General features: G+C 41.5%; 2 protein-coding genes and 1 long non-coding RNA gene across 10 annotated transcripts in view; 1 reads left to right on the top strand and 2 right to left on the bottom strand.

The window, feature by feature from the left end:
- Positions 1 to 265: 265 nt before the first annotated feature.
- atp10b (ATPase phospholipid transporting 10B) lies at positions 266 to 18247 on the bottom strand. Of its 6 annotated transcripts, none has more exons than XM_082557911.1 (21): positions 17719 to 18247; positions 14484 to 14688; positions 14094 to 14179; positions 13675 to 13781; positions 11719 to 11850; positions 11372 to 11499; positions 10970 to 11222; positions 10398 to 10594; positions 9479 to 9643; positions 8540 to 9062; positions 8349 to 8449; positions 8134 to 8260; positions 7846 to 8030; positions 5235 to 5502; positions 3702 to 3778; positions 3485 to 3610; positions 3182 to 3382; positions 2988 to 3068; positions 2724 to 2828; positions 1853 to 2040; positions 266 to 711 (listed from the first exon to the last, which is right to left on the bottom strand). In XM_082557911.1, exons 1-21 carry the CDS (start codon positions 18126 to 18128, stop codon positions 447 to 449), a joined length of 3930 nt encoding a protein of 1309 aa, XP_082414037.1. In that variant the 5' UTR covers positions 18129 to 18247; the 3' UTR covers positions 266 to 446. The 6 variants fall into 6 exon arrangements, with proteins under 6 accessions (XP_082414037.1, XP_082414038.1, XP_082414042.1 ...); XM_082557912.1 differs by lacking the exon at positions 17719 to 18247 and adding an exon at positions 15216 to 17706; XM_082557916.1 differs by lacking the exons at positions 13675 to 13781; positions 14094 to 14179; positions 14484 to 14688; positions 17719 to 18247 and adding an exon at positions 12731 to 12756.
- Positions 11809 to 21351, top strand: LOC309720837. Of its 2 annotated transcripts, XR_014280578.1 has the most exons (4): positions 14244 to 14326; positions 14426 to 14522; positions 18187 to 18252; positions 21291 to 21351. It is a non-coding gene; the product is annotated as an uncharacterized lncRNA (long non-coding RNA). The 2 variants fall into 2 exon arrangements; XR_014280577.1 differs by lacking the exons at positions 14244 to 14326; positions 14426 to 14522 and adding an exon at positions 11809 to 11893.
- Positions 20712 to 23088, bottom strand: part of gabrb2a (gamma-aminobutyric acid type A receptor subunit beta2a) — a 33260-nt gene continuing 30883 nt past the window's right edge. For both annotated transcript variants that reach the window (XM_082557963.1, XM_082557964.1), the window contains one exon: positions 20712 to 22784. In XM_082557963.1, the coding sequence (XP_082414089.1) occupies positions 22428 to 22784 (357 nt within the window). In that variant the 3' untranslated portion in view covers positions 20712 to 22427. The remainder of the gene's footprint in view (positions 22785 to 23088) is intronic.

Raw genomic sequence — 23088 nt, 5'->3', positions numbered from 1 at the left:
AAGGCTAGCTTATAAATGCCACTAATATTATTAATAATGGCAGCAAATTAAATAGAGGATCTGTAACTGTGGCTGTTTAGGATATCTAGGTGAGAGGACCACACTAAACCAGCTAAGCATTTTGTCCTGGAAAAGTACCACTTTTTGAAGGGGTGGGTGGCATGACTAATTGGGTTACCACTATGCGCTGAAACCCCATCAGGAAACTAACAGGCTTATGTGTTACTTTGTTAGGAGGAGAGGAAGGAACAGACGGCCCACATGCTTTTGTCACGTAGTTTATTGCAAAATAAACTCCAGTTAGAGAGCAGCAGTATCTCCCTGATTGCATTTCAAAAATGAAACAATGTATACAGGGGGACTTCATGTATATAAAATCCTCTGAATAAATAACCATCTTAGAATTCCTTTCCCCTTCATGTTCCCTGTGAGTCTGCAGACTTTTGCTAGTTTTTAGTTGTGGCATTCAGTGTGAAATCATCCCCCATGATATCAGCAACCGCAAGAGACTCGTGAATGAAGTCCACAGGGGTCTCCAGGGTGGGAGAGGGTGGGGTAGAGAGCCTAGAGCGTTTGACCTGCCCGCCGCCCCTGTAGCTCCTCAACTCCTTCATACACTCTTCTCTGATGGAGGGGTCCTTACGGTCCAGATGCTTAGCTTGTATGAACGGGGAGAGGGCGATAGAGTTCTGCAGCACGTGAAAAATGTACCTGAGGGAGAGAGTGTGGTGGTGAGAAAGTAGGCCAGTGAAAAATATGCAGCCCTTTGATGTAAATCAGAGCGTTCTCTCTAAATATCAGCACTTTCAGACGCATCAGCAACCGAGAAGAAGAAGACCAAGCTGTGGTGCAGTCCTTCTTGACCTTCACGTTTAACAATATTTAACTACAATTCTGCAGGTAGGGTTTACACACCGTAAGAGCCTCATAATTGCATAGCAGTTAATGATGTACACAAGTCAAAGCGTGCTCTAGATCAATATAAGTAATTAAAATAGGAGACCCGCTAGCTTTAAATATGTGTGCAAATGTAGACTAAAATAGTGATTTCTATTTTTGTTGTTTTTTCTGTTGCCGCTCATCTAAGGTTATCTATGGCCTTTTGTGCAGAGATGTTCTATTATTTTTTTAAAGATTTTAAGTGGCTAAGAAAAGGGTAGCATTAGAGAAAAGTAGCATTGTCTGCTCCCTTTAAAAACCGCAGGATGATTCAGATTTGCTGTTGAGAACCATTGGGCTAGAAAATCCAACACAAATAGACATGTATTAGGAAATAGATATAAACATAATAGGAAAACTGCTCAAATGGGTTTTTTGAAAATCGATTAAGAAGTGAGTTATATTGTGAACATGAATTCAGCATTGAATGAGTCATTCTTTAACTAAAAATAGAGAATATTTGCTGCTTTTTCTCTTTATTCCGTTTTGAGTCACCGTACCGTCGACTGTGCTGAACGCAAAATACATTTATTAAAAGAAATTATTATTAATTTCAGAACATTTTTATTTTCCTCTGGTTGTCATATGACAAAAAAATGGAGAACGTTAGAGTTTAATATCCTTAGTGTTAATTAACACCTGTGCAGCTAATTGTTGCTTTTCTATAATAATAGATCTGTAAGTATATGTACATCCTTTCACATTTGGTGACTCCTTAAAGTAGAAATGAAGGGAAATACAGAGCAAAACCCACCTTATGCTGCTCATATTTTAAAATTAGACTATGTGATTGTTAAACATTGACACTGAAAAGACTTACCAACGCTAGAAAGTGCTCACAAATACACCCCAAAACTCTGGACAATTAAAAATCTTCAACCCCACTGAGCTTAAAGAGTGACAGACACGGTACCTGGGCAGGAGAGCCACCACAGTGGAGAGGATGCAGATAAGGTAGAACATGGGGTCCTCCATCTGGCTCTGGAGGATCCAGTATGGGTTAGAGGGAGGGTTGCAGGTTACACAGACGGCGCTGTAGGCGAGTGTCACGATGAAGTACAATGCCACACTGCCCAGCATGATTATCCAGTGAACCACCGTCTGCGGCACAAATGACAAAAAACAGCAATTACATGTGGTGGAAACAATCCAGTTAGCAACAAATACCCGTTAATTCTCTGTTTTCTGCTGCAAGAGAAATATTTACAGCAATAAGATTCTTCATCAGTTTTTTTTTTTTGCATTACTTTGTTTCCATGCTTTAAAAAAAATTATTACCTTCTGTTGAAATTGCATATAAATTAAATACCTCACTTAACATTTTGGAAAATATGCATATGTATAAAAAGTTAGGAATAAGTTTAGTGGTTTGTTAGTAAATAAAATTTAGTCTTTCTAAAAAGAGATAAAAAGAGATTCTAAAAAGAGAATATTTGTATTTTGAATATTTGGAGTAAAAGCTGTGGATTAAAAATGAATACTGAAAAAATGATGTAGATCCTTATTCCTTAGTTTTACTTTATTCTGCCTATATTCACAAGGTTTTCACAGAGAGGCTGTTATACATCATCCAGATTTCAAGAACATTTTTCTCCTGGAAACATAGAAAAACCATCTGGGTTAGCTCTCTATTGCATTTTCTAATTTATGTGTGTCTTCCTTTCATTTAAAACCAGTTTAGAGGTCTTAAAAAATGTTAGAATTCGAATATGCACTAATAAAAAGAAGTGAATTAAAGACATTTCTACTGAGGTATATCATGATTATGTCAGTTCAGAACTCACCCAGGATTTGATCTCTATTGACAGATGCATCAGGATGATAAATAAAGCAGATGTGTTCATAGGTGTTCCAAAAGTGAACATATCAATGTCTGAATCCTGGTAGACCTGAGATACAAGTAATTAAATTAAGTACACTATCAAATATAAAGAAGAAAGCAGTTATCACAAAGAGTAGTTAACCAGTAAATAAATCAAATGACACCCTGTTATGAAAGCATTACTTAATGCAATCAAAGATTAGACTGTTTAAAATGTGTCACTTACAAAATATGGAACAAAGAAGCAGACCAGACTCTGATAGAAGGCATCGAGGATGGAAACCCAGAAAGTTGTAAACCTGTAATCCTGAACAAACAACACAAAAGTTGGAATTCATGAAGACAGAAACTAATCAAAGCATTCTGCACATTTTTATTCAAGACCGAACGCTCGCATGACTTTTTGGGAGTGTCACTAACCCCTTCACCCTGTCCAGTCTTGTACAGCTCGGGCACACCCAGCAGCATCTCTGCTGAGATGTCTTTGTCCATGAGTCCAAACATTATGGGTGGCACAGAGGTGAAGAAAAGGTTGAAGAAAATCATCAGCCAGTAGTCGATCATGGCAGTGGCAGAGAATCCGCAGAAGAACTGATACCAGAAAAGCAGGTTTACGTAGGCCTGGGAAACATATTAAACACAGACGGTTAAAGGATGAATCATGACAGGATGTTAATTTAGACAGCAGAGCATCGGGATGCAGATATAACATATAACACTCACCACGTTCTTATAGAAGAAATAAATGATCATGTTGGCCAGTCGAGTGTAGCACCAGTGTCCGTGGACCAGGAGAAGTTTCTTCAGGTGTTTGAAGCGAGATATGGCAAAATCACTGGCCATGACGGCCTGCAGATGACAAAGAGGAGTTTTGATGTGTTTTAGGCTGTGAGGCAGGAGAACAAAGCACATACATGGAGGTAAAGAAATCAATTCCAACCTGCATCCCCTCCTGTCCAGATATCCCAATGCCAATGTCAGCTGCTTGGATCATATTTACATCATTTGCACCATCACCTGAAAACACAGCACAGACGCTGATTTAGTGGTTTATACAGAAGCTTAAAAATGTTTTAAGATTCACTCGATTCACAAACTCTATGCACTGTATTGAGTCTTATTCTCTTTACTACATGGATGTAAGTCGTTAGTGAACATGACACTGACTTATTATCACATTTTAAGCTGCTATGCGAAACCTATCAGGAAACGTGTAAGCATGATTACTAATTTATCTAATTTAGCCCTGTGTTTGGTCTCTAAAAAGCTCTCTGATAACCATACATTTGCATGAAAATAAAGGTTTTCTCGGTAAGCACATCCTTACCACTTCCTCAGGACTTACGAAGTAGCAGCCAGGTGCTGCTAAACAAACTGATCATTTGCTATAAGTTTGCTGGTCTGGTGCAATATGATGCAATAATGTATTACAATTAGAAAAAGACTGGACAGGTATGGCTTGTTTTACAGGGTTCCCAGGAGAAAGCCTCTTCTCTCTAAAAACAACATGGCAGCAAAGTTACATCTGAACCAACCACAAGACTTGTGGTCCTTTGGACAGGTGGGATCAAAGTGGAGATGTCTGGCAGTAATGCATAGCACCACGTCTGGCAAAAACGAAACATGGCATATCATCACAAGCACCTCACAAAAGTGCATGGTGATGGATGCGGCATCATTTGGATTTGTTTTGCAGCTGCAGAAGCTGGGCATCTTGCAGTCATTGAGTCAACCAACTCCTAAGCTAAGCTGAAACTAACTCGTGCAATCATCCCAAACAGAGAAGCAAATCTACAACAGGAAGATTAAAAAAAAGAAAAGAATCGTGATGCTGCATTGGTCACACTTCAACCTGACTGAAATGCTTTAAGAGAGCTGTGCACATAAACAAATACCTGCAAACCTCAGTGAACTGATACCTGTAGAGAGAGCCAAAGATTCCTCTATAATGATTTGAGAGACTGATAAAGTAATGACGAAAACAATTTCTTATAGTTATTGTTGCTAAAGGTGGTTCTACAAGTTCCTGAATCATGGGTGTGTTTAAACTTCACAGTCCTGTGAAAGTTTCTTTTGTAGGAGCAGCTTTCTGTGAAGTGAACTAAAGCGCAACGATCAAACAAACATCTGAAGTGGGCTCCAAATACAGGTGACAATTTTAACTTAACTTAGTATGAGCTGAGTATGACTTCTTCCTTTTTGCCTTATTCTTTTAGTTTTACCTCTTGAAATATTTGACCCAAAGTGTACCTGTGTTTGACCTCAGCATGGATTAATTTTAAAAGTAAGTTTCAGGTCTTTATCTTGCATCTGAAGCTCTAGTGTTTGGTTCAAAAATTATACAAAGAAAATGTTTTTGGTCACTTTCATATTATTTTTTACTGTATTTTATGTATGATGGGAAGAAGTCAAGAACACATTAAATCAACTTTTTACTTTACTGAACATGTAAGCATTTCATTGATTTTCTTACCAACGGCGAGTGTCATGACCTTGAGTTTCTCCCGGATCACTTTCACCACTCGGCTCTTCTGTAACGGCGTGACTCTGCAGCAGAGCACGGCGCGGCAGTGCTTCACCAGGGCCACAAAGCGATCCAGTAGGTCCGGCGACAAAGCCTTGTCCAGGGTAAGACCGTCAATCACCAGAGACATGTTTTGGGTGGTATCCACATTACGAGGATCAGCGTTGTACCTCCTCACTTCTTCCAGGGTGCAGTCCAGGATGTTCGTACACGTGATCTGAAAAACAGCAGCTGATCACTTAGATGATTTTTGCTTTGAAGTTTGTCAAACGTGAGCTAAATATTATAGAAAAATAAAATTGTTGTTTCTCTTTTGTTAATAATGGAAAACTAAATATGCCTGGGTTCTGGACAGATTTCCAGAAAAAATAAACACGCCCATTTTTTTGGTATTTTAGCAACACGTTTACTCTACTGCTGATTCACATTCATGATTTCTGAATACAAGCAGATATCAGGCTCTGGTCCCATCAGACTCATCATTGTTGTGTGTAAATAACTCAAACAAAAAGGAAACTGATGGAAGAAAAAGGTTTTTTTTCTATTTTTAATATTTTAAATTTCTTTAGGCTTTGGTAGGACGGTGGTTGTGGGAGTGTATCTCTCAGGTGATCACCGAGTTATGATGGTAGAAAAAAATGGTTCGCTTCTAATATGCCTCCACTCTGGATTATGAGAGAATTATTTCCTCTGAGGTTTGAACATTAGACTGGTAATTAGATATGAAAGCATTAGTTATTGTGTTGAGGCTATCTCACTCCATTCATCATCAGTGACTAGTCCATCTGAGGGAAGCGCAGCAGCCCGTTTGTTTCAGAAAGTCCCACATGTATCCCTCAGGGCCGACAGCCAATTTCAGTCTATTTGAGGCTGCCGATGATTAGACATGGTCAGGTTGTTATGAAGGCTTCATTTCGGTGGTACCAGTTCTTTAATGACCTAAGAGAAGCAGGGCCACACCTGACACCTTATCTTTCTCTGATGGAAATGCGGTGGTTTGACCTTTAGTTAAAATGTAAAAGTGGTCACAAAGGTTCAGTCATTTAAATTGGAAGGATACAAGCTCACAGGAGGAGAAACCTACCCTGAAGTTACTGCTGGGAAAACACACAACTTTCCTTGAAAGACCATCAAAGAAAATCAGTGTTGTCCCCTGAAACAAGCTGTATGTGATTCTGCGAAATATAAATTACACATGTCCCTAATTTGCTTTAAAAGGCCAATGTTTAATAGACTTTTTTCATATCTGTTAGCTACTAATGCTTCCGGTCTTCACAATGTTTTTAGTTTTTGATGAATTAAAATAATGGAGGAAATGGTCCTCTTTCCTTTGAACCCTGTTAGAGTATTTATTATTTACTAATGGTGTGAACTAAAAGGGTTCAGGATTTAAACTAATTCCACATCTTTTACAAAAAGTTTGTAAAAATTTTGTTTTAATGAAATCGATATGCGCACTATAATATTTTCCTCTTCAGACATATGTGATACAATTAAATGTAACCATGCAAACAGTTTAATGGTCTTCTACTTCGTGCTCTTTGGTCAGCTATGCCATTTAACTTCAATATTTTTTTTTATAAAACAATATCAAACTGCAAGAGCACAGAAATGCTGTTTTTTAAAAAAAAAATCTGCTCCAGTAGATTCTTAACATAACAACTTGCTTTGATGATTTCTTCTTTCATGCAGAGGGTCATCGCTGCTCTGTTACATACACCTGCAAATCTCCAGACAGAAAACTAGGCACCCAGGAATGTTTCTCAGGTTTTTTTCTGAGTCTCCTGTAAATTTCCCTTTAATTTCTGTTTTATTTAATTAGTGGTAGTTTTAACACTCAAACAGTGGCACTTTTTGTCTTGAAAACTGGGAACACCTCTCCTCTTGCATCAGGAACGCTGAAAGTGAAGGTAAATTTCTGATTTGACTGGTGTAGAAATTCTTGTATAAAATTCCACCAACTTTTTGGTCAGATTTCCTTATTCTGACTAAATCAACACCTCTAATTTATCATATTGTGTACTTATTTAAATCACCAGAAGATAGACATTAAGAAGATTTTATTTTAACCTTTTATTTAAAATTATTATTTTTTGTTAAAAGTTAGATTCCATGATTCGACACCACAATCTGCACTGTAAATAGGAAGATGCCACCGTTAGTCAGTTAGCTTAGCGTAACATCTTGAATGCCCTTTCTGACACAACCCTCCACATTTATCCAGGCTTGGGACAGGTACTAGGAGTACACTGGCCCCCTAGGATAAAACTACTTTTGACTGGTGCCTTGATGCAAGGGGTCGCCACAGCAGGTGGCAGATTTTTTTTTCCAAGTCATTTCTGACACAACCCAAAGGGGATTTGTGTCTCGTCCTGGGAACTTTCCCTTGTTTGCCGAATCTGTACTACCTACATATTTACCATGCACATGAGTGTTGTAGGTTGCACAACCTAAGTACATTACTTTGATTTCCTGAAAAATAAATTAATGCTCCATTTTCAACACATGCCATAATGAAAAACACCTCAGTCAGCAACCCTTAAATGTGAGGCCTCCTCACCTTGTCTTTGCAGCCCATATTTATCACCAGGTCTTCGTCTTCAAGGAGCCCACAAGCATATCCAATGTTGACAGCTGTCTCTGGCTTGTCACCTGTCAGCACCCACACCTTTATCCCTGCCTCGCGCAGTGCCTGGATGGTGTCTGGAACGTTCTCCTGCAGACGGTCTTCAATGCCTGTAGCTCCTGCACGTGGACATATTTCAAATAAAGGCACCATTCGCACACAAATATTATCACAAAGATATACAGTATACAGCAACCAATGCACGATTGGTGGATGTGTCACCTAGCAGGGTGAGATTTTTCTCTAGCTGCACAGCAGTGTCCATGACGAGCCTCTCTCTATTCTCTATAGCAGCCATAGCGTTCTTTCTGTCCACTGACCAGCGTTTATACACTGCTTCACTCACAACCTGAAACACATGCAGAAAAAAAATGAAACATAGCTTCACTTAAATAAGCAAATCATGCTGGTAAATAGGATAATGTATGATTTTGCACCTTCTTTGTGATGCACAGTGTGCGGAGCCCCTCTTTAGCATAGCAGTCGAGATGACGCTGAGTAACAGTTGCTATATTTTTCTTATTGCCACTGAAGTGCTCTGGAAATATTACAAATTAATTAGAAATGCACTGACCAGTTAATATAGATGCATACTATAAGTACTTAATGTACTCTTATCTCAACTTACCTGGATAGGGTGTACCAAGTAATTCCATGATTGCAAAATCTGCGCCTTTAGTGTACAGCACATACTCTTTGGTGATTGGGTGTCGCACCAACACAGACATTCTCTTCCTGTTGGAGTCAAAGGTCAAGGTGTCCAGCACCTCAAAATCCAGCACCTCCCCAGATGGTAGTCTCACTGAAACGCTGTCAGGGGTGCGAGACAGCAGAGTGAAGCCATATGCTTTGGCAGCATAGACCAAGGCAGCCTCATCTGGACTCTCCGCCTCATATCTCAGATTATCTGAGGTCAGCGCGGGCTCGTCGCTCAGGGATGGAGGATGAGGCGAACACGGCTGGAGCCCGGTGGTGTCGACCCCCTCTGTTTGTCCAGAGGGTTGAAAATTTTCCTCTGAGTCCTCTGTGAAGGTACGGTGTCTCTTGGGATTGCGCTTGCAGAATTTAAAAATGCCGCCAGCATTTCTCATCAGGCTGGATAAAGTTTCCAGTGGAGTATTTGTGTGCTTGGCTTGTGGAGACACACTCACCTGAGAAAAAAAAAGAATCAAGAAATTCATTAAATAGCTTTAGGAAGACCTCTTCTCACATTACACATATGGCAAAACGTCCCAGTAACAATTCTTCTTCCACTCAGTTTCTGTTTGTGCATTAACCTTTGATTGTGAACTCAGGGGGGAAAACACACAGACTTCAGAACTGCACAGTTCAGAGCAGCAAATGTTCAACTTAATGAAGCTTGCCCTGTTTGCAAATCTCCACTTGCTCCATGTCAATTTAGTGAAGAATGTTTTTTTTTCTTTTCTTTTTTTTTGTTCTATTTAAAGTTTATAGTTATAGGACACTGGAAGTTTAAAGAGGGCACATCTTTAATCTATCATTTCTCCACCGGATGTGCCCTCCATCTCTACTTCCCATCCACTGTCGCAGCAAACTGAGCACTCACCCTCCTTCTCTTTGTTGTTGCCATGGAAACCACCACTGTGTTGCAAATGGCTAGGGCCAGAAAAAAATCCAGGTAAGCATCTGTCTTCTGGCTGTGGCTGAGGCTGCCGCTTGATGTCCTGCTAATCTTCTGAAACAGCTTCCCGTCTGGGACCACCTCAGTTTCCTGTCGGAGAGCAAGTTAATGATTTTGTTAATGAAACACTTTTATTAGTAGATTTATTGCTTACGTTACGCTTTTCCAGCTTTGACTTGAGGAGATTGGATAACGTTTCTCTGTTTTCATTGTGGGTTTTTTTGGTCCATGTTTAAGGAAGAGCTGCGAGGAGAGAAGGACAGAAGGAAGGGAGGAAGTGTACGTTCATACGAGCATTCAGCTCTGTTTGAGACGCAGCATGAGGAGTGCTAAAGATGGGCTGTGTACTACATTGCTGGCATAAACATAAGACTTTTTCTGTCTCCGCCTGTATGCCCAGGCCTCCGCTCTCTGCCCCGCAGATAAAAATAGGCGCAGAGTCACTGTACTGTAAATCAAGACGACGGTGACTAATCTATAGTGCACATTTACAGTTTATGTGACATCACCGGCCTGTGCCAAATGATGCTCAGCATGACCATATGTCCTGTCACAGACACAGGGGCAGCTTTGAGCCAAAATGGATGTGCTCATCACTGACACCTAGCAGCTCGGCCATCTGCAGCAGGGACTGGGACCTTCTGACAGAAGGTTGGGTCACATTTGGGTAAAAAAGTAAGAGTTTGAAATTAGGTTGAAATAAGAATTCAGATATGAAATAAGGCTGAGGGCGGACTTCCTCGTTTAAAACCAAAGTTGTGGATTCCGCAATAACTGAACAACAGATTTGGAGGAAAGCAGGTATCCAGACAGAGAGAAAAAAGAAAAATAAACATCATCGTACCAGTGGGCTGCTGAAGGCCACATCACTCTGGGCATTTCCTGTGACTTTGCTTCTGCGTCGGCTGCCATGGCCATGTGTGTCTTCAACATTGGCTTCCTCACTATCCAAGGACCAACGAGTCGGTAGAGGCTGTGCATGCTGGTTGAAGATGACCTCCTCTTCTGCCTCGGGCTCATCCAGGACAGCCAGGCGGATGGCTGCAAATCACCCCCCAAAAACATGTCGACACATGCATTAAAACACTAACAGTGCTGAGGGACTGTTTAAAATCCGAGATTAGAGAGCTGAGTGGAAGGACTCTTTCAGTAAGTCAAAACACCAAAGTATTCAGCAAGGTAACAAGATTATTAATAATTAAGAGAGCTCTCTTAATATTTCTGTTAAACTAGTGATAACCTTCTGATTCTTTTATCCTAGTTTTCTGTCTGATTTAATCAGACATCCAAATTTTCATTTGGAGAAATCTGCATATGAAAACACCATTTGTAACAACGTTACAAAACAGGTCATAATCGTGAGGTTAGCTAAACTGCATCAGCTTTAGGTTAAACTAACTCAGTGAAGATGTTTACCATTCTCTTTGTGTGGGTACTCGGTTCCCATGATGGAGCATCTCCGAAACACCATCTTGTTCTCAGTCAGGGTGCCTGTTTTGTCTGAGAAGATGTATTCAATCTGCCCCAGGTCCTCTGTGATGTTCAGAGCCTTACACTGTATGCGGCTGTCAGTCTCCTCGTCGTACAAATCAATATCATTAGTGATGAAGAAAATCTGGCCAATCTTGACCAACTCGATGGATACGTAGAGAGAGATGGGAATCAGGATCTTTAGAGGAGAGGAGTAAATAGAAAAAAGGTGAAAGGTAACCCAGAGAGTAAACAGGAGGACAGTAAATGAGACAAGAGGAGAGAAGATTAGTTTAATGACTTCAAAATGAATAACAACACCCTCCAAACCGTCAGAGAGAGCAGTACCTGCAGCAGGATGATCATGGTGAAGAACATGTAGAAACTAGTAAGACTAGGCCTGTCCAGCTGACCGCTGGTGGGGGGTACCAGGTAAGGGGGGACAACAGGCATAGCATTAAGCCATAAGTAGTGACCTGCATACAGGAGGACAGCAGGATTAATCACTGACTGCAGTGCACGGAGGAAAGCTATTTTTAGCAGCATACCGTCCTCTGTCTTCTGTCTTGATATGAGCTTGGGCTTGTGCCCATTTTTTTATTGGAAGTTAATGTCCCCTCATAAATGTAAAGCCATCAAACATGAATCATTTTGTGTAGCGATTTTACGGCTAAGAGATGTAATTCATTACTGACCTAGTGCTCCGATAAGACACATGGTGAAGAGGAGAATGACGCAGAAGAGGACGTCTATGTTCAGCCTCCGCTCAAGTTTGCTGCGCTTGTATCTTGGCCCGCTGTTGTTGAGCATGGACTTGGTTTCACGGCCTTAAAGGAAGGAGGAGAAGGTGTTGATTCCACACCCCACATGGTGAGTGAAAATCGGTATCACACGTTAAGACATGCATAATACATAAGAGACTTTACTGTCATTGTGCCACTGTCACAGTATCACATTAGGTTGTGCTCACTAAAAAAAGCAAAAAATCTTAAATATTGTAATAAAATACTACATTTACTACTATTACATTTATGCAAAATGAACATCATTTTCATCTGTTCGATCTCTTGAGTCCAAGACTCTGAATTCATAAATGCTAAAATGTTAAATAAACACTAAACATGGTGGCAAACGTCATCATGCTAGCTTTGTTTTTTTTAGCATGCTAACATTAGCATATGGGGCTAAAAATTGAAGCCATGGTGGAAGTGCTGATACTTGTAGTTCCTTGAGCGATTGTACACCAGTTTGTCACAATGAAGACTGATGTACCAGTACATCTATGTTCCCATCTTCATCTGTGGTCATGAGGCTACAAGCAGCAACAGAAAGAATAATGTCGCTGATACAAGTGGCAACAGGGCTCTCTCATACAGACAGTGTGAGGAGCATAGTAATTTAAGAGGGACTCAGAGTGGACTGTAAATTCCTCCACAGTTAAAGGAGCCAGATGAGGTGGTTTAGCATCCGACTATGATGGCTCCTAGCTCCACCTAGGTGAAGTGTTTTGGCCTACAGGGACCAAAATGTAGGCAAGACAGTCTGGATGAGTTCTATTTCTTAGCTGGCTTGTCAATGCCTCGTTGTCCCTCCAGAAGATCTGGTGGAGAGAGCAAGGTCTAGATGTCTCTGTTTAGACTGCTGCTCCCATGACCTGGACCTCGATATGTGAAAAAACAAGCCAGCATCTGTGTTTTTGCTTTTTACCAGTGCTGTCATGGTCTCAGGCTTTGGTCCCAGAATTTTGAAGTCATTGTTGTTCTTGATTCTTGTTAAGTAGAGTTTCTGTTTTCATTTCATTTACATACCACTATTTGGCCTAGTGTATATGAAGTGTGAATACTGGTGAAGATGATCAGCTGTTCTAGGGTTGGTTCTGAACCCTTGTTTGTTTTTCACTCAGTCCTATTTTGAGTTTGTTATTTGTGTTTAGCTCCCTCATTATTTCACCATCTGCTCCTCCCTTTAGCATCTGCTGGTTTCATTTGTGGTTGTTGTTTATTTCCTGTTTTATTATGTTAACTAGTTTCGTTTTTAACTTTCCTTTACCCACCTGTCTCAACTTCCCCTACCAGCCCTCTGTGTATAACTAGTCAGCACACGTCACTCTTGGTGGTAGTCTAGTTGCTTCAGTCAGGACCCACCCACTTCGCCTGTTTGCACACCCCTTAAGACGTCCAGGTTTCTAGTTCCTATACCTTGTTTTTTCCTGTGTTTTCTTTTTTCTTTTTGTGCTTTAGCAATCCACCCTCTGGTCTAAATCTGGTCACTTCTGACTCCAAAACCCCAAGCTGTTAGGTGAATGCACTGACCAGTTGATATAGATGCATGTGGGTGAAGGCACAATGGCTACTTCTGTCCTTTTTATACAGTCTGTGATTACAATTATGATTATGTAAGTCTCACAGAGCAGCTGGCTTCATTACACTGCACAATAATTACTTTTCTGACAGTAAAGAATAATAAAGGGAAACTTAATGAATAAATGTAAAGAAAATGTGACATTTTTAAATAGTAATTTTGTAGAGTTACGCTTGTAGATTGTGAAAAGCATCTTCTTGTGATCTCAGTATTTCAAGAATCGTGGTGGGAACAAACATTAAAAGCTCAAGGTTAAAACAGCGAACCAGCCGAGAAAATGGAAAATATACCTGCATATACCACAAAGCCAACAGCATGGTCCGTGTTTCTCACTGTGCAGCCTCGCAGCAGCAGACTTTCAATTCCAGCTCCCACCTTCTGCTTATCGGGTTTCTCTCTGCAGCAGGAGAAAGTGAGAAGCCTCCTTTTTACTGTCAGATCTCGTTAGATATTCATTACTGCTTATATATTCCCCATTAGCAATTCTCCTGCTTTATGTCTATAGCTGGCCAGCATAGGCAGACCACCTGTAAGAGCCGTGGTGCCTGAGAAAATCGATTCTAGTCTATTACAGCCCCAATAATGCCTCTGGTTGAATCAGAAAGTCCAGCAAGGCGGTTGGAATTAGTTTTGCTTGGCTGCTTTGAAAGGCTAATAGAAACTGGGGGTGCAGGGAGGGGTTCATGTTGTCTGTGTATTTGATACCCACATGTAACCCTTGAAATGATTCAGGTTGTTGTTGGGTTTTTCACACACCAAGATCCCATTGAAGCTTTCAGGCTCAAATTCTGGATGCTGGGAAAAGGAAAGAGAGAAGAGACACGGGAAAATCATTACAAATGGAAACTTTTTAAATGCAGCTTAACCTGTACTTCAAGATGTCTCCTGCACCCGGGAATGGCAATCCCTCTCCAAATACATGTGTTAAAGCTATGTAATCCAGTAGGTATCTCTTCACTTACTTTGACAAGTTGTAATGATTTGCACTTTAAGTAACATCCGGACATGGCACGACTGTTTTCAGAGTGTATTCAATTTCAGTCACGCAGAGAAAGAAGGAAAGAGAAAACAAAAACCGGGAGGCAGATTTAACTCTCACCGTGTTGCAGACTCCAGACACAGCTGTCCTCTGCTTCAGGTTGGTCTCTCCATCCAGGTTGGCTGTCTCTATGTGACACACACCGTTGGGGTCTGATGTGTAAAGCAGGAGGAGGTCTGCAGGAATGATCTCATTGCAAACCACCTTCACAAAATCTCCCACTCGCACATCTTTCCAGTGTCTCTCCACAAACTGCTTCTCTTTCCTGCAGAGATGTCAGGTGCCAGCGATCATTGCATTTTTATCTTAATTTTTTTTTTCTTTTTAAAAACTTTTATACTAATTTATGCTGAGGTTTTTGTCTCATTCATTAAAGACATAGCCATCTTTTTTTTATATATATATAAATGTATGCAAATGATAACACTTTTGATGATGTCTGCAATTTATGATTGCCCAGACTAAGCAGCTAAAATACTTACCAATAGATACAACAGAACAACTGGAGGTCTCAAAAGAAAGAAGAAATAAATTATTGCACTTCTTAAGTGGCACAGTATTATTAGGGTTGCAGGCTATAACACAAAGAAGGGAAGTCAAACTCATTTTACAATGTGGGCCTCATGTGGTCCACTTTGATCTAAAGTGGGCTAAACTTACGAAATCCCCCTTTCAGTCAGTCTAAAGATGTTTACACACATTTAAAGCATTATAATATAAGAAAAGTGCCATTTCAACAGTCCATCTCAGTTTTTCTGCACAATAATAATCCATTAATTACCAATTACTTACTTTGGTGTAGTATAAATGGCAATGGTGGAGGTAAAAATGAAATACAGTCCAAAATCTATGCTCTCCTTCATACGTGGTCCTCTGGAGTGCCCTTTCATTCAAAAGTGACAACACTAAAACACTTTAGATCTGAAAGGTGTTGTGGGCTCAAGGCCCGGCGTAAGGACGAAGTAAACAGTTTGCTTTCGGTATTAGTTAAATACAACAGCTTTTATATTATTAAATTAAATTAAATTAATGAATTATTTTACCTTTTTAACTTCACAGTAAAAAAAAAAATCCTTATTAAACATCAGTTGAGAGTCTAGCCTCGAATTCTTTTTAAAAATTCCAAGGTAGGTTTTGGGGAATCACACGTGTGCTGTGTTATGAAGTGGTTGAAGTCAGAGCGTAAACAGCAGGAGCAGAGAAAATTATATCAGGTTTCTTTTTTCGGGGGGGGGGGGATGACGACACAAACTGTGATATGTGTTTCAGAAAAGGAAAATTGTAGAGATGGTGTTTGTCAACGAAGTACTGCACGTTGAACATTAACAGATGAGGCTGTTCCCAGGTAGTGAGGCTTAGCCATGAGGGTGAGAGATGCAGGTATGCTGCCCTGCATGCAGGACCTGATCGGTTAGCTACTACTGAACACCACGCCTCACACCAAACAAAGCCAGGACCGCAGACTTATATATTTTTAGTTTCTTGTGCTTATTAATCTCACGAGATGCACGCACAATCCTTTTCATGTCCAGAAGGCTTTACAGTTGTTACGCTAGTTTTTGTTTTTTATACATCAGGCAGTTGAATTCCAGGTGTGGGAGGTGTTAAGTGTGTGCTCTAGCCTTTGACATCATTCCTCGGATTTATTTTAAACATTTGCGCCTAAAATTACGCAGTAGTCATTGTGTGCCACAAATAACAGTTGAAAAAATACTTGAACATGTTACTTGGCGAGTGTTAGAAGGAAGTTGTTGGGTCGGTGAGCTGTTTAATGGAGACAGCCTCAAGACTCACAATTATTAAATTCAACTGCTCTCAGCCACATTTGTTTCTTTTCTAGAGAACTACAAAAAAATACATTATTGATTCTCCTTTATTAGTTTGCCTACTTCTTTGGCGATCAAGGGATACTTGAAAGCAGTGATGATATAATATCAGCCAGATTTGTTTAGCTGATTTAAACAGCAGATATGGGAACAGCCTGCGAGGTGTGGTGACTGGTTGTCACCACACCTGCTGCTATGCGGTGAGACATACTTAACAAGAGGAGAGGGCGACGTGGCATTCAAACGCTGTGACAAACAGCCGGCATGCTTCATGCTCGGCATGTTTCCACGCAGGTGGACTGACAAGTGTTTGAGACAAGATGGGTAGAATGAGCCAGAAGATAAGCACGTTCTGCTCAAACACTTCACACTGCTTTGAAAACAAAATTATGTCGAGATAATGGGGGGGGAAACTACGTGCTTAAGAGATGGCCCGATTGATTAAAGTCTGATCTCTGTCATCAGTCTGCACCTCCACGTGGGTCTTTTCAGGTAAAGATGGTGGAAAGGCTTCTGTCATCATGCCTGTAAAAATGGCTTCCCAAGAAGAAAGGAAGGATGTGTGTGGAGGTCTAAAAATCCATCCCTGAGCTTCTTTAGGAAATATTTGTATACTTCGAAGAAATCCCAACCAAATGATTTTGCTCTAAGCTTTATGATCCCAAAATGAAGCTTTAGCATCCCCTCCCAGTGAGCCGTGAGAGACCCACAGGAACCTGCACAGCAGCGCACAACTGCTCTGTGTGTGAAGCAGAGGCAACTAGTGTCCAGATGGACCGGCGTGTTCTCTGAAGTGTTTGAAATGTTGTGTCTGGAGACCACCCTTCAGGCCACCTGGACCCTGACACCACACACACACATACAGATTCACACTATGGGCTTTTCCCCCAGATGAGGCTTCCTAACACCTCTGCTGTCTCTTTGGGGAAACCAGCAGCGGGCGGCGGGTTAATTATAAACCCCACCAGAAGTTGAGGCTTCATCATTGGAGGCAGTGTCTCCAGTCTCACGTAATACCCACCTCCCCACTTCCTCCATGTCCCACTGTACTTCAAAATCACAGCAGCAACAGGGATGGAAATGACGGAGTTTATCCTCCTTTGTGAATTATTCATTTTTCACCAGTAATTCTAAAAAACAGATAACGTCTAACATTACTGTTTTTGCTGACGCAATGCCCGAACGAGGATTTCATCAAATGTGCACAATGTGACAGTCAGAGATATTGTTATGAGGCTCTTCAAAGGAGGAATAATCACCCACACATGTTCTATTTCTAAGTCGAAAATTCCCACGGGGGTGCTGCAGCGCAGAGGAGGTAGAACACAATTGTACAGATCTACGCAATCAAACAGCAGGGAAGAGAGGAATCACAAGCACTGATGTGGATCGTTCGGGGCATGTCGTGCATAAACAGCACGGCACAGCTGTTTCTATATTTGGGACATGACTGTCATCTAGTCAGTTACCTGCTGTAGATGAAGCACGGCATGTTGTTAAGCTTCCTGTCAGACTGGTACCTCCTGAAGTCCTCCCAGGCGTCCTTCATAGCGGTCAGAGACAAGATGACACAAATTGGGATAAGGGCTATTTCTGGCTGGAAAGCATTCACTTCAGGGATAAAGTTCAGAATAACAAGCCCCACAAAGTAGAGGTTGGCCAGACGGTGAAACTGCTCATAAAGGTTCATGGGGATGAAGAAGAGGAGGCTGTATTTTGTGGTCTTGATGGCATTTGATGGGAAGTAGCGGTTAGGTTGCTTTCCCTTCTCTAATCCTTCATAAGGTAGATTAGACTCTAAGCTGCGGAGTTCGTTCTCCCGTGCCCTTTGACCTCGCAGGGCATCCCTCACCAGGGCCAGCGGGCTCCTCCACGTCATGGTTGCCTGTCCTTTTTCCTTTTCCTCTTCTCACCAATTTTTCCTTCCCATCCTCTAGAAATCCACTGCTGGTTTGTGTTAAATAGACTCTCCTCGGGCTTCGTCTTTCCTCCAGAGATTCTAGGTGAGTGTGTGAGGCCTGTGCCGAAACAAATGACAACACACCTAGTTCTTCTCTTGAGTCCTCCCCCTTGCACTGACAGGTGTGTTGCATTCCTCGTGCTTGAGCTGTCAGGGGAAAGTAGGCCAGGTGATTACACCCAAAAAAATTGTTGTGATGTGTCTCAATGAATCAGCTGATTTCAGTCTGGCTGGAAGTGATCTCCTTCTTTAAGTTATATCATGTTTTCAGCTGAAATAATCTTACACTTCAGTGTAGTGTGAGTCTGTGTAGTGTGTTGTCGGTATATTACAGACTTTGGGTGTTGATTAAAAAAATAACACACATAAACAAAAAGCTACTATCACATATTCAAGTCAAAGGCCCTAAAAAGCTGACAATGTCATAGTTACAGAGCAGAAAATTGGTGCAGTGGGTCATAGGGAGATTTGAACTGACAGCACAACACTGAACAGACTGCCCACGGCCAGTATATATGAAGAGTCTGCATGAAACTGGCAATGGATAGCAAGGCTCTTTATTGGTGCACGGGAGACAAAAATTCCAATGCTCATGGTCTGCTGTCTCTGCAGAAAGGTCAGAGGTCAGCAACAGAAGCTTCACAGGTGACTTCTTGTCACCGCTTTAGGAGGACAGATGCAGAATTTTCCGGACGGGCGTGTCGAGAGCTGGAACTTTGATGGCGTTAATCATGCAGGAGTCTGTGAGCGGAACTGCTCACATGCATGTGTGCGAGTCTATGTTTGATGGACTACAGCAAAGCAGCCTCTTGCACAGATGGCAAGCATGTAGGATGCTTTCCACTTCCTCATGTTGACATATGTTGTCTTTTCCAAAGCAGTCTGCCAAACCTGTTTAAGGAGGCCTGATTTGCACCGGGTCAGTCGTTTAACGTGCTTAAATTTAAACTTCAGGCATATTTATAGTGACTGCAGTAAATCTATATGTAGTATTTTACACACAGTAAGGATGCCACGCATGACCTCGCAGGTGATTTATTTTGTTACAGAACAGATGACACAATCAGGTTCAGCTTCACCGGGGAGCTCAGCGTGTTTTTCCATCAAATATGTTTACAGCGAGGAGGGGGGTGGCTTTGGGTGTAGCATTAAGGGAGTGCGGCAGACTCACCCTCTCACCCGTCCCAGTCAGCTCTGGCTGGGTTTGGCTTGGCTGGCACACCGACTTTCACAGTGGCGCAGCTGTGAATCCACACACACACACACAGTAACAAACACGGTCTTGGAACAACAACACGCACACACCAGATTCCACAGAACAGAGGTCTGTGCATTACTAATTATGCCAGTGACATGGAAACACAACAAAGTAGAAAGCATCTGCCTTTCATCCACCCCCCCCCCCCTTACATGACAACACTAATGCCCTTTTTTGAAAAAGAGAAAGAGAGGGAGAGAGGGCCAATTTAGCACAAACCATCTGTCTTCTGTAGTGAGATAATACATCTGTTATACTGAGCGGGCAACAGTCGTGTAGAGCTGCTTTTTTAGCGATGCATGGAGGAACAAGGTTACATGTCACATTACATCAGTTTTTACACCAATTTGCCTTTTGAGATAGTTTTTCTTTTTACTCCCAGCAGCTTCACACATGCAGAGTCCTATTCAAACGTAAAACGTAGTTCCCCTTTTTTTCTCATAAACAAACAGCAACTACAAAACACTCAAAGATGATGCTCTCTCAGCCTCGCTGTTTTTTTGTCCTCTATTTTCCAGAGCTTAGTGACAGAAATCTTTGGTTGATAATTTGGTTTTCTGTGCATTTTCATCTGCATTTTTTGCCTGATTTTTTTGATATTCACCAGTTATTTCCTCACTTTCCTAAGCTTAAAACCCAGACATTAGCTTCACACTAGAACAAAATCCTGCTTTAAATAATAAATATTCAGTGTTTTGCACCATTAAATATTCACCAGCATCCATTTAAGTGGTCAGCCAGTGCACACAGAGTGCACTCGCTTTTGCTGCGTGACGGGGGAGGATGCAGCGAGAGGTCGTGGCACGGATGGCTGCATGGATGGCTCGTTCTCTTTCTTGTCCTTTATTTTCTTTCTCTTCGTGGCTTCAGCCAGAGGGCCACAGTCGAGTCTGCAGAGTGCCTCCATATCTATGGCTCTCTGCGTTAATGCCCCCCCCGAGGCCCGGGTTAAGCTTAGCCCCGCTCAAACCCCAGCCAAGCCCATCACAGCCAGCCTAGACCACCGCCACAGCCTCTCACTCCAACTCCTCCACTCCATCCATTATGCAGCCAATAGTCCCAGCTGCAGCACTCTCGACTCTCTTTTCACCCCCTACATTTGCTCCTCTCATATGCCTACTCATTCCCCGTGCTGGGCTCAGTTGTTCATTCGCTCATGCAGACACTCAATCAGCCATGCAGCTCAGACAGTCAGTAATCAGGCTCTCATTCATGCAGGACACATAAAACTGCCACCCATGTACTCTGTTGTTGAAGTGATAGACTGAATTGAGTTTTAATTGAATTTAGATACATCTTCATAATTGCTGACAATCATTACACAAGATATTTACAGTCATTATGAAATATTACAATTGGAATTTACAGAAACTTTGTACAAAATATGCCTGACTTCAATGCCTGGATAGTGGGGTCCTTGTTAAGCCATTTCCGGAGAGCAAAACATTGACCCAAAAGTCACTGGTGTCTGGAAGTGCTTTAGTTTCAGCAAGTAGATGCTTTTAAGAGTCCATTAAAAAGAAAAAAAGAGAGAAAATCCCAAAAGGTACAGAGTCAGCAAAGTTGTGAATTGTGTTTTCTTTTTCTTTCTTTTTTTTTATCCTCAGTTAAATTGCTCTTTTCTTTTTTCGTTATCTTTTTATTTTCTCGACTGAATGGAACATTTGATCTGTAATTCAACTGCAAAAACAACAACGAAGACCCATTTAAATAGAATAAATCCGTAATATTTACACAATAATGTGAGTACTGGTTTATAAAAATGAATCATCTGTTTTTCTTTAAATATGACTTTATGTTTATCTACATTTTTTTCAAAACAGAAACCTATAAGCACAATGGAACGCATCATACTTCTATCATTCAATTCTACTGATAATGATGGATTGTGGATTGCCATATTTATGCAGCAAGTCTGGTTGCAATGAAACTCAGCTCAAAGTCCCCACAGCAGCCTAGGTTGCGTTGAAGCCGTTTCAAGCCTCTCAAGCTCCTTGCGTGATGGCGGAAAGTTTAGGGAGTCAAGTTAAGTCAAACAAAACAAACGAGAAAAAGAAAAGAAGAAGAAATAAACACGCGTGGTGAAATGGATTCGATTCCATCAGCAAAAGCGAAAACAGAAACTTGGCTGAAGCTTCAGTGTCCACTCTTCTTTCGGCACACAGCAAGCTTTTCCTGTTGAGTGTTGCCACCACGAAAGCCCCACATAGACATCCAGAGAAGAGCACGCCCCCTGCTGTCCACCTGTTCCCATCCAGCGACGCTCAAAACAATCCACCCAGGTGAGTCGTGCTAAGCCAAAGCTGCAAACGTTAGCTGACAGGACAACCTCTACTAGCACAACTAAAAATGCTTTGCACTCCATCATCATCATCATCATCATCATCATCGTGAGATGCAAATGAAATCAAACATAAGCATGCTTTTAAAGGATGTTTTTGATATACAATAATTATAGGAAAATAGACTATCCAAGGATGACTCCTTTAAAATCATTTATAAAGCTTTCCTGGATGCAGACAGCTCGGCTACGAAGTAAATAGATACTAAACAAAAGAAATCCTTAAAAGTATATGCAAACACAAGCATAAATATTTGATCCACAGAGAGTAAGCTACGAATGACAAATATTAGTGATATATTGAAATTCTGGAACAGGCACCGTTTCTGTCTTTTTAAAACTCTCTCTTCTTTTCTCAAGAGCTTGACAGTCGATTTGAAGGTGTTTCCCAAATCCTAAAAGAGTCACTGCCGACTGAAGTGTTGGGTGCTGCTGCAGTCCGTCTAAAAGTCTTTTGTATCTCCGTATTTTCTCTAAAACGAACCACCTAAAAAAAGTCGGTGCACTGTTCATCTCACATTCTCTCTCTCACACACATCCTCTCTCTCATCTCCTCTTATTTTTTCCCTCCTCCCCTTCTTCCCTCTTTCTTTACATGCCTGCCGCGAGCCGGCTCGGTTTAATGGACGTAGTAAAGCCAGTAGACCACGTTGAAGAAGGAGAAGACAGTGGGGAAGATCATCCTGGACCACTTGTCAATAGAGTTCACGTCAGACAGGTCTGGGATGTTCACCTTGAGCTGGGAAGCCCGTCTCCGTAGGCGCGACTTCTTCTGGGCGTGGCGCTCCAAGGCGCTGTGGCCATAGTTCTGGCGTGCCATGGCTGCCCTGCGGTACTGCAGCGTCGAGCTATCATAGGCCAGCATGGTGTTGCGGGGGTCTCCGGGTGCTCCGAGGCCCCGGGACAGATCCCCGGCGCCGCCCATCTCATTCTTCATCTCCAAGGTGCTGAAGAGGATGTTGTCGTCGGGGGTCATCTGTGTGAAGGTGCAAACAAAACAAAACAAAACAAAACAGGCGCAGCCATGAGAAGTTACTGCCAGGGAGGAAATTTTGGAGCGTTCAGTCTACGTCTAGCAAAATTATAATTGAAGTTGTAATGATAATTATGCAGTTTACTGTGTAAAAACACTGATGGGGTGCTAGAATGGGTAATGCAAATGAGTCAAAAATCGTGTTACTTACAGTGAAGAAAAGATTTTAAGCACTTTAAAAAAAGCTCTAAATAAATCATTGATCATCTGTCGTCATTATCTGAGTGACAATACAACCACAAGACTA

Source organism: Aulonocara stuartgranti, assembly GCF_965226115.1.
Source record: "Aulonocara stuartgranti genome assembly, chromosome: 2".
In the NCBI taxonomy this organism is placed as follows: Eukaryota; Metazoa; Chordata; class Actinopteri; order Cichliformes; family Cichlidae; genus Aulonocara; species Aulonocara stuartgranti.
This window is presented reverse-complemented; position numbering and strand designations above follow the sequence as displayed.

Coding starts and splice junctions, on each gene's coding strand:
- atp10b (XM_082557911.1), bottom strand. CDS start 18,128: ATGACGTGGAGGAGCCCGCTGGCCCTGGTGAGGGATGCCCTGCGAGGT. Junction 9,644..10,397: donor TGGCCTTCAGCAGCCCACTG/GTACGATGATGT, acceptor GCTCTCCGACAG/GAAACTGAGGTGGTCCCAGA. Junction 3,779..5,234: donor GGTCATGACACTCGCCGTTG/GTAAGAAAATCA, acceptor CTGTGTTTTCAG/GTGATGGTGCAAATGATGTA.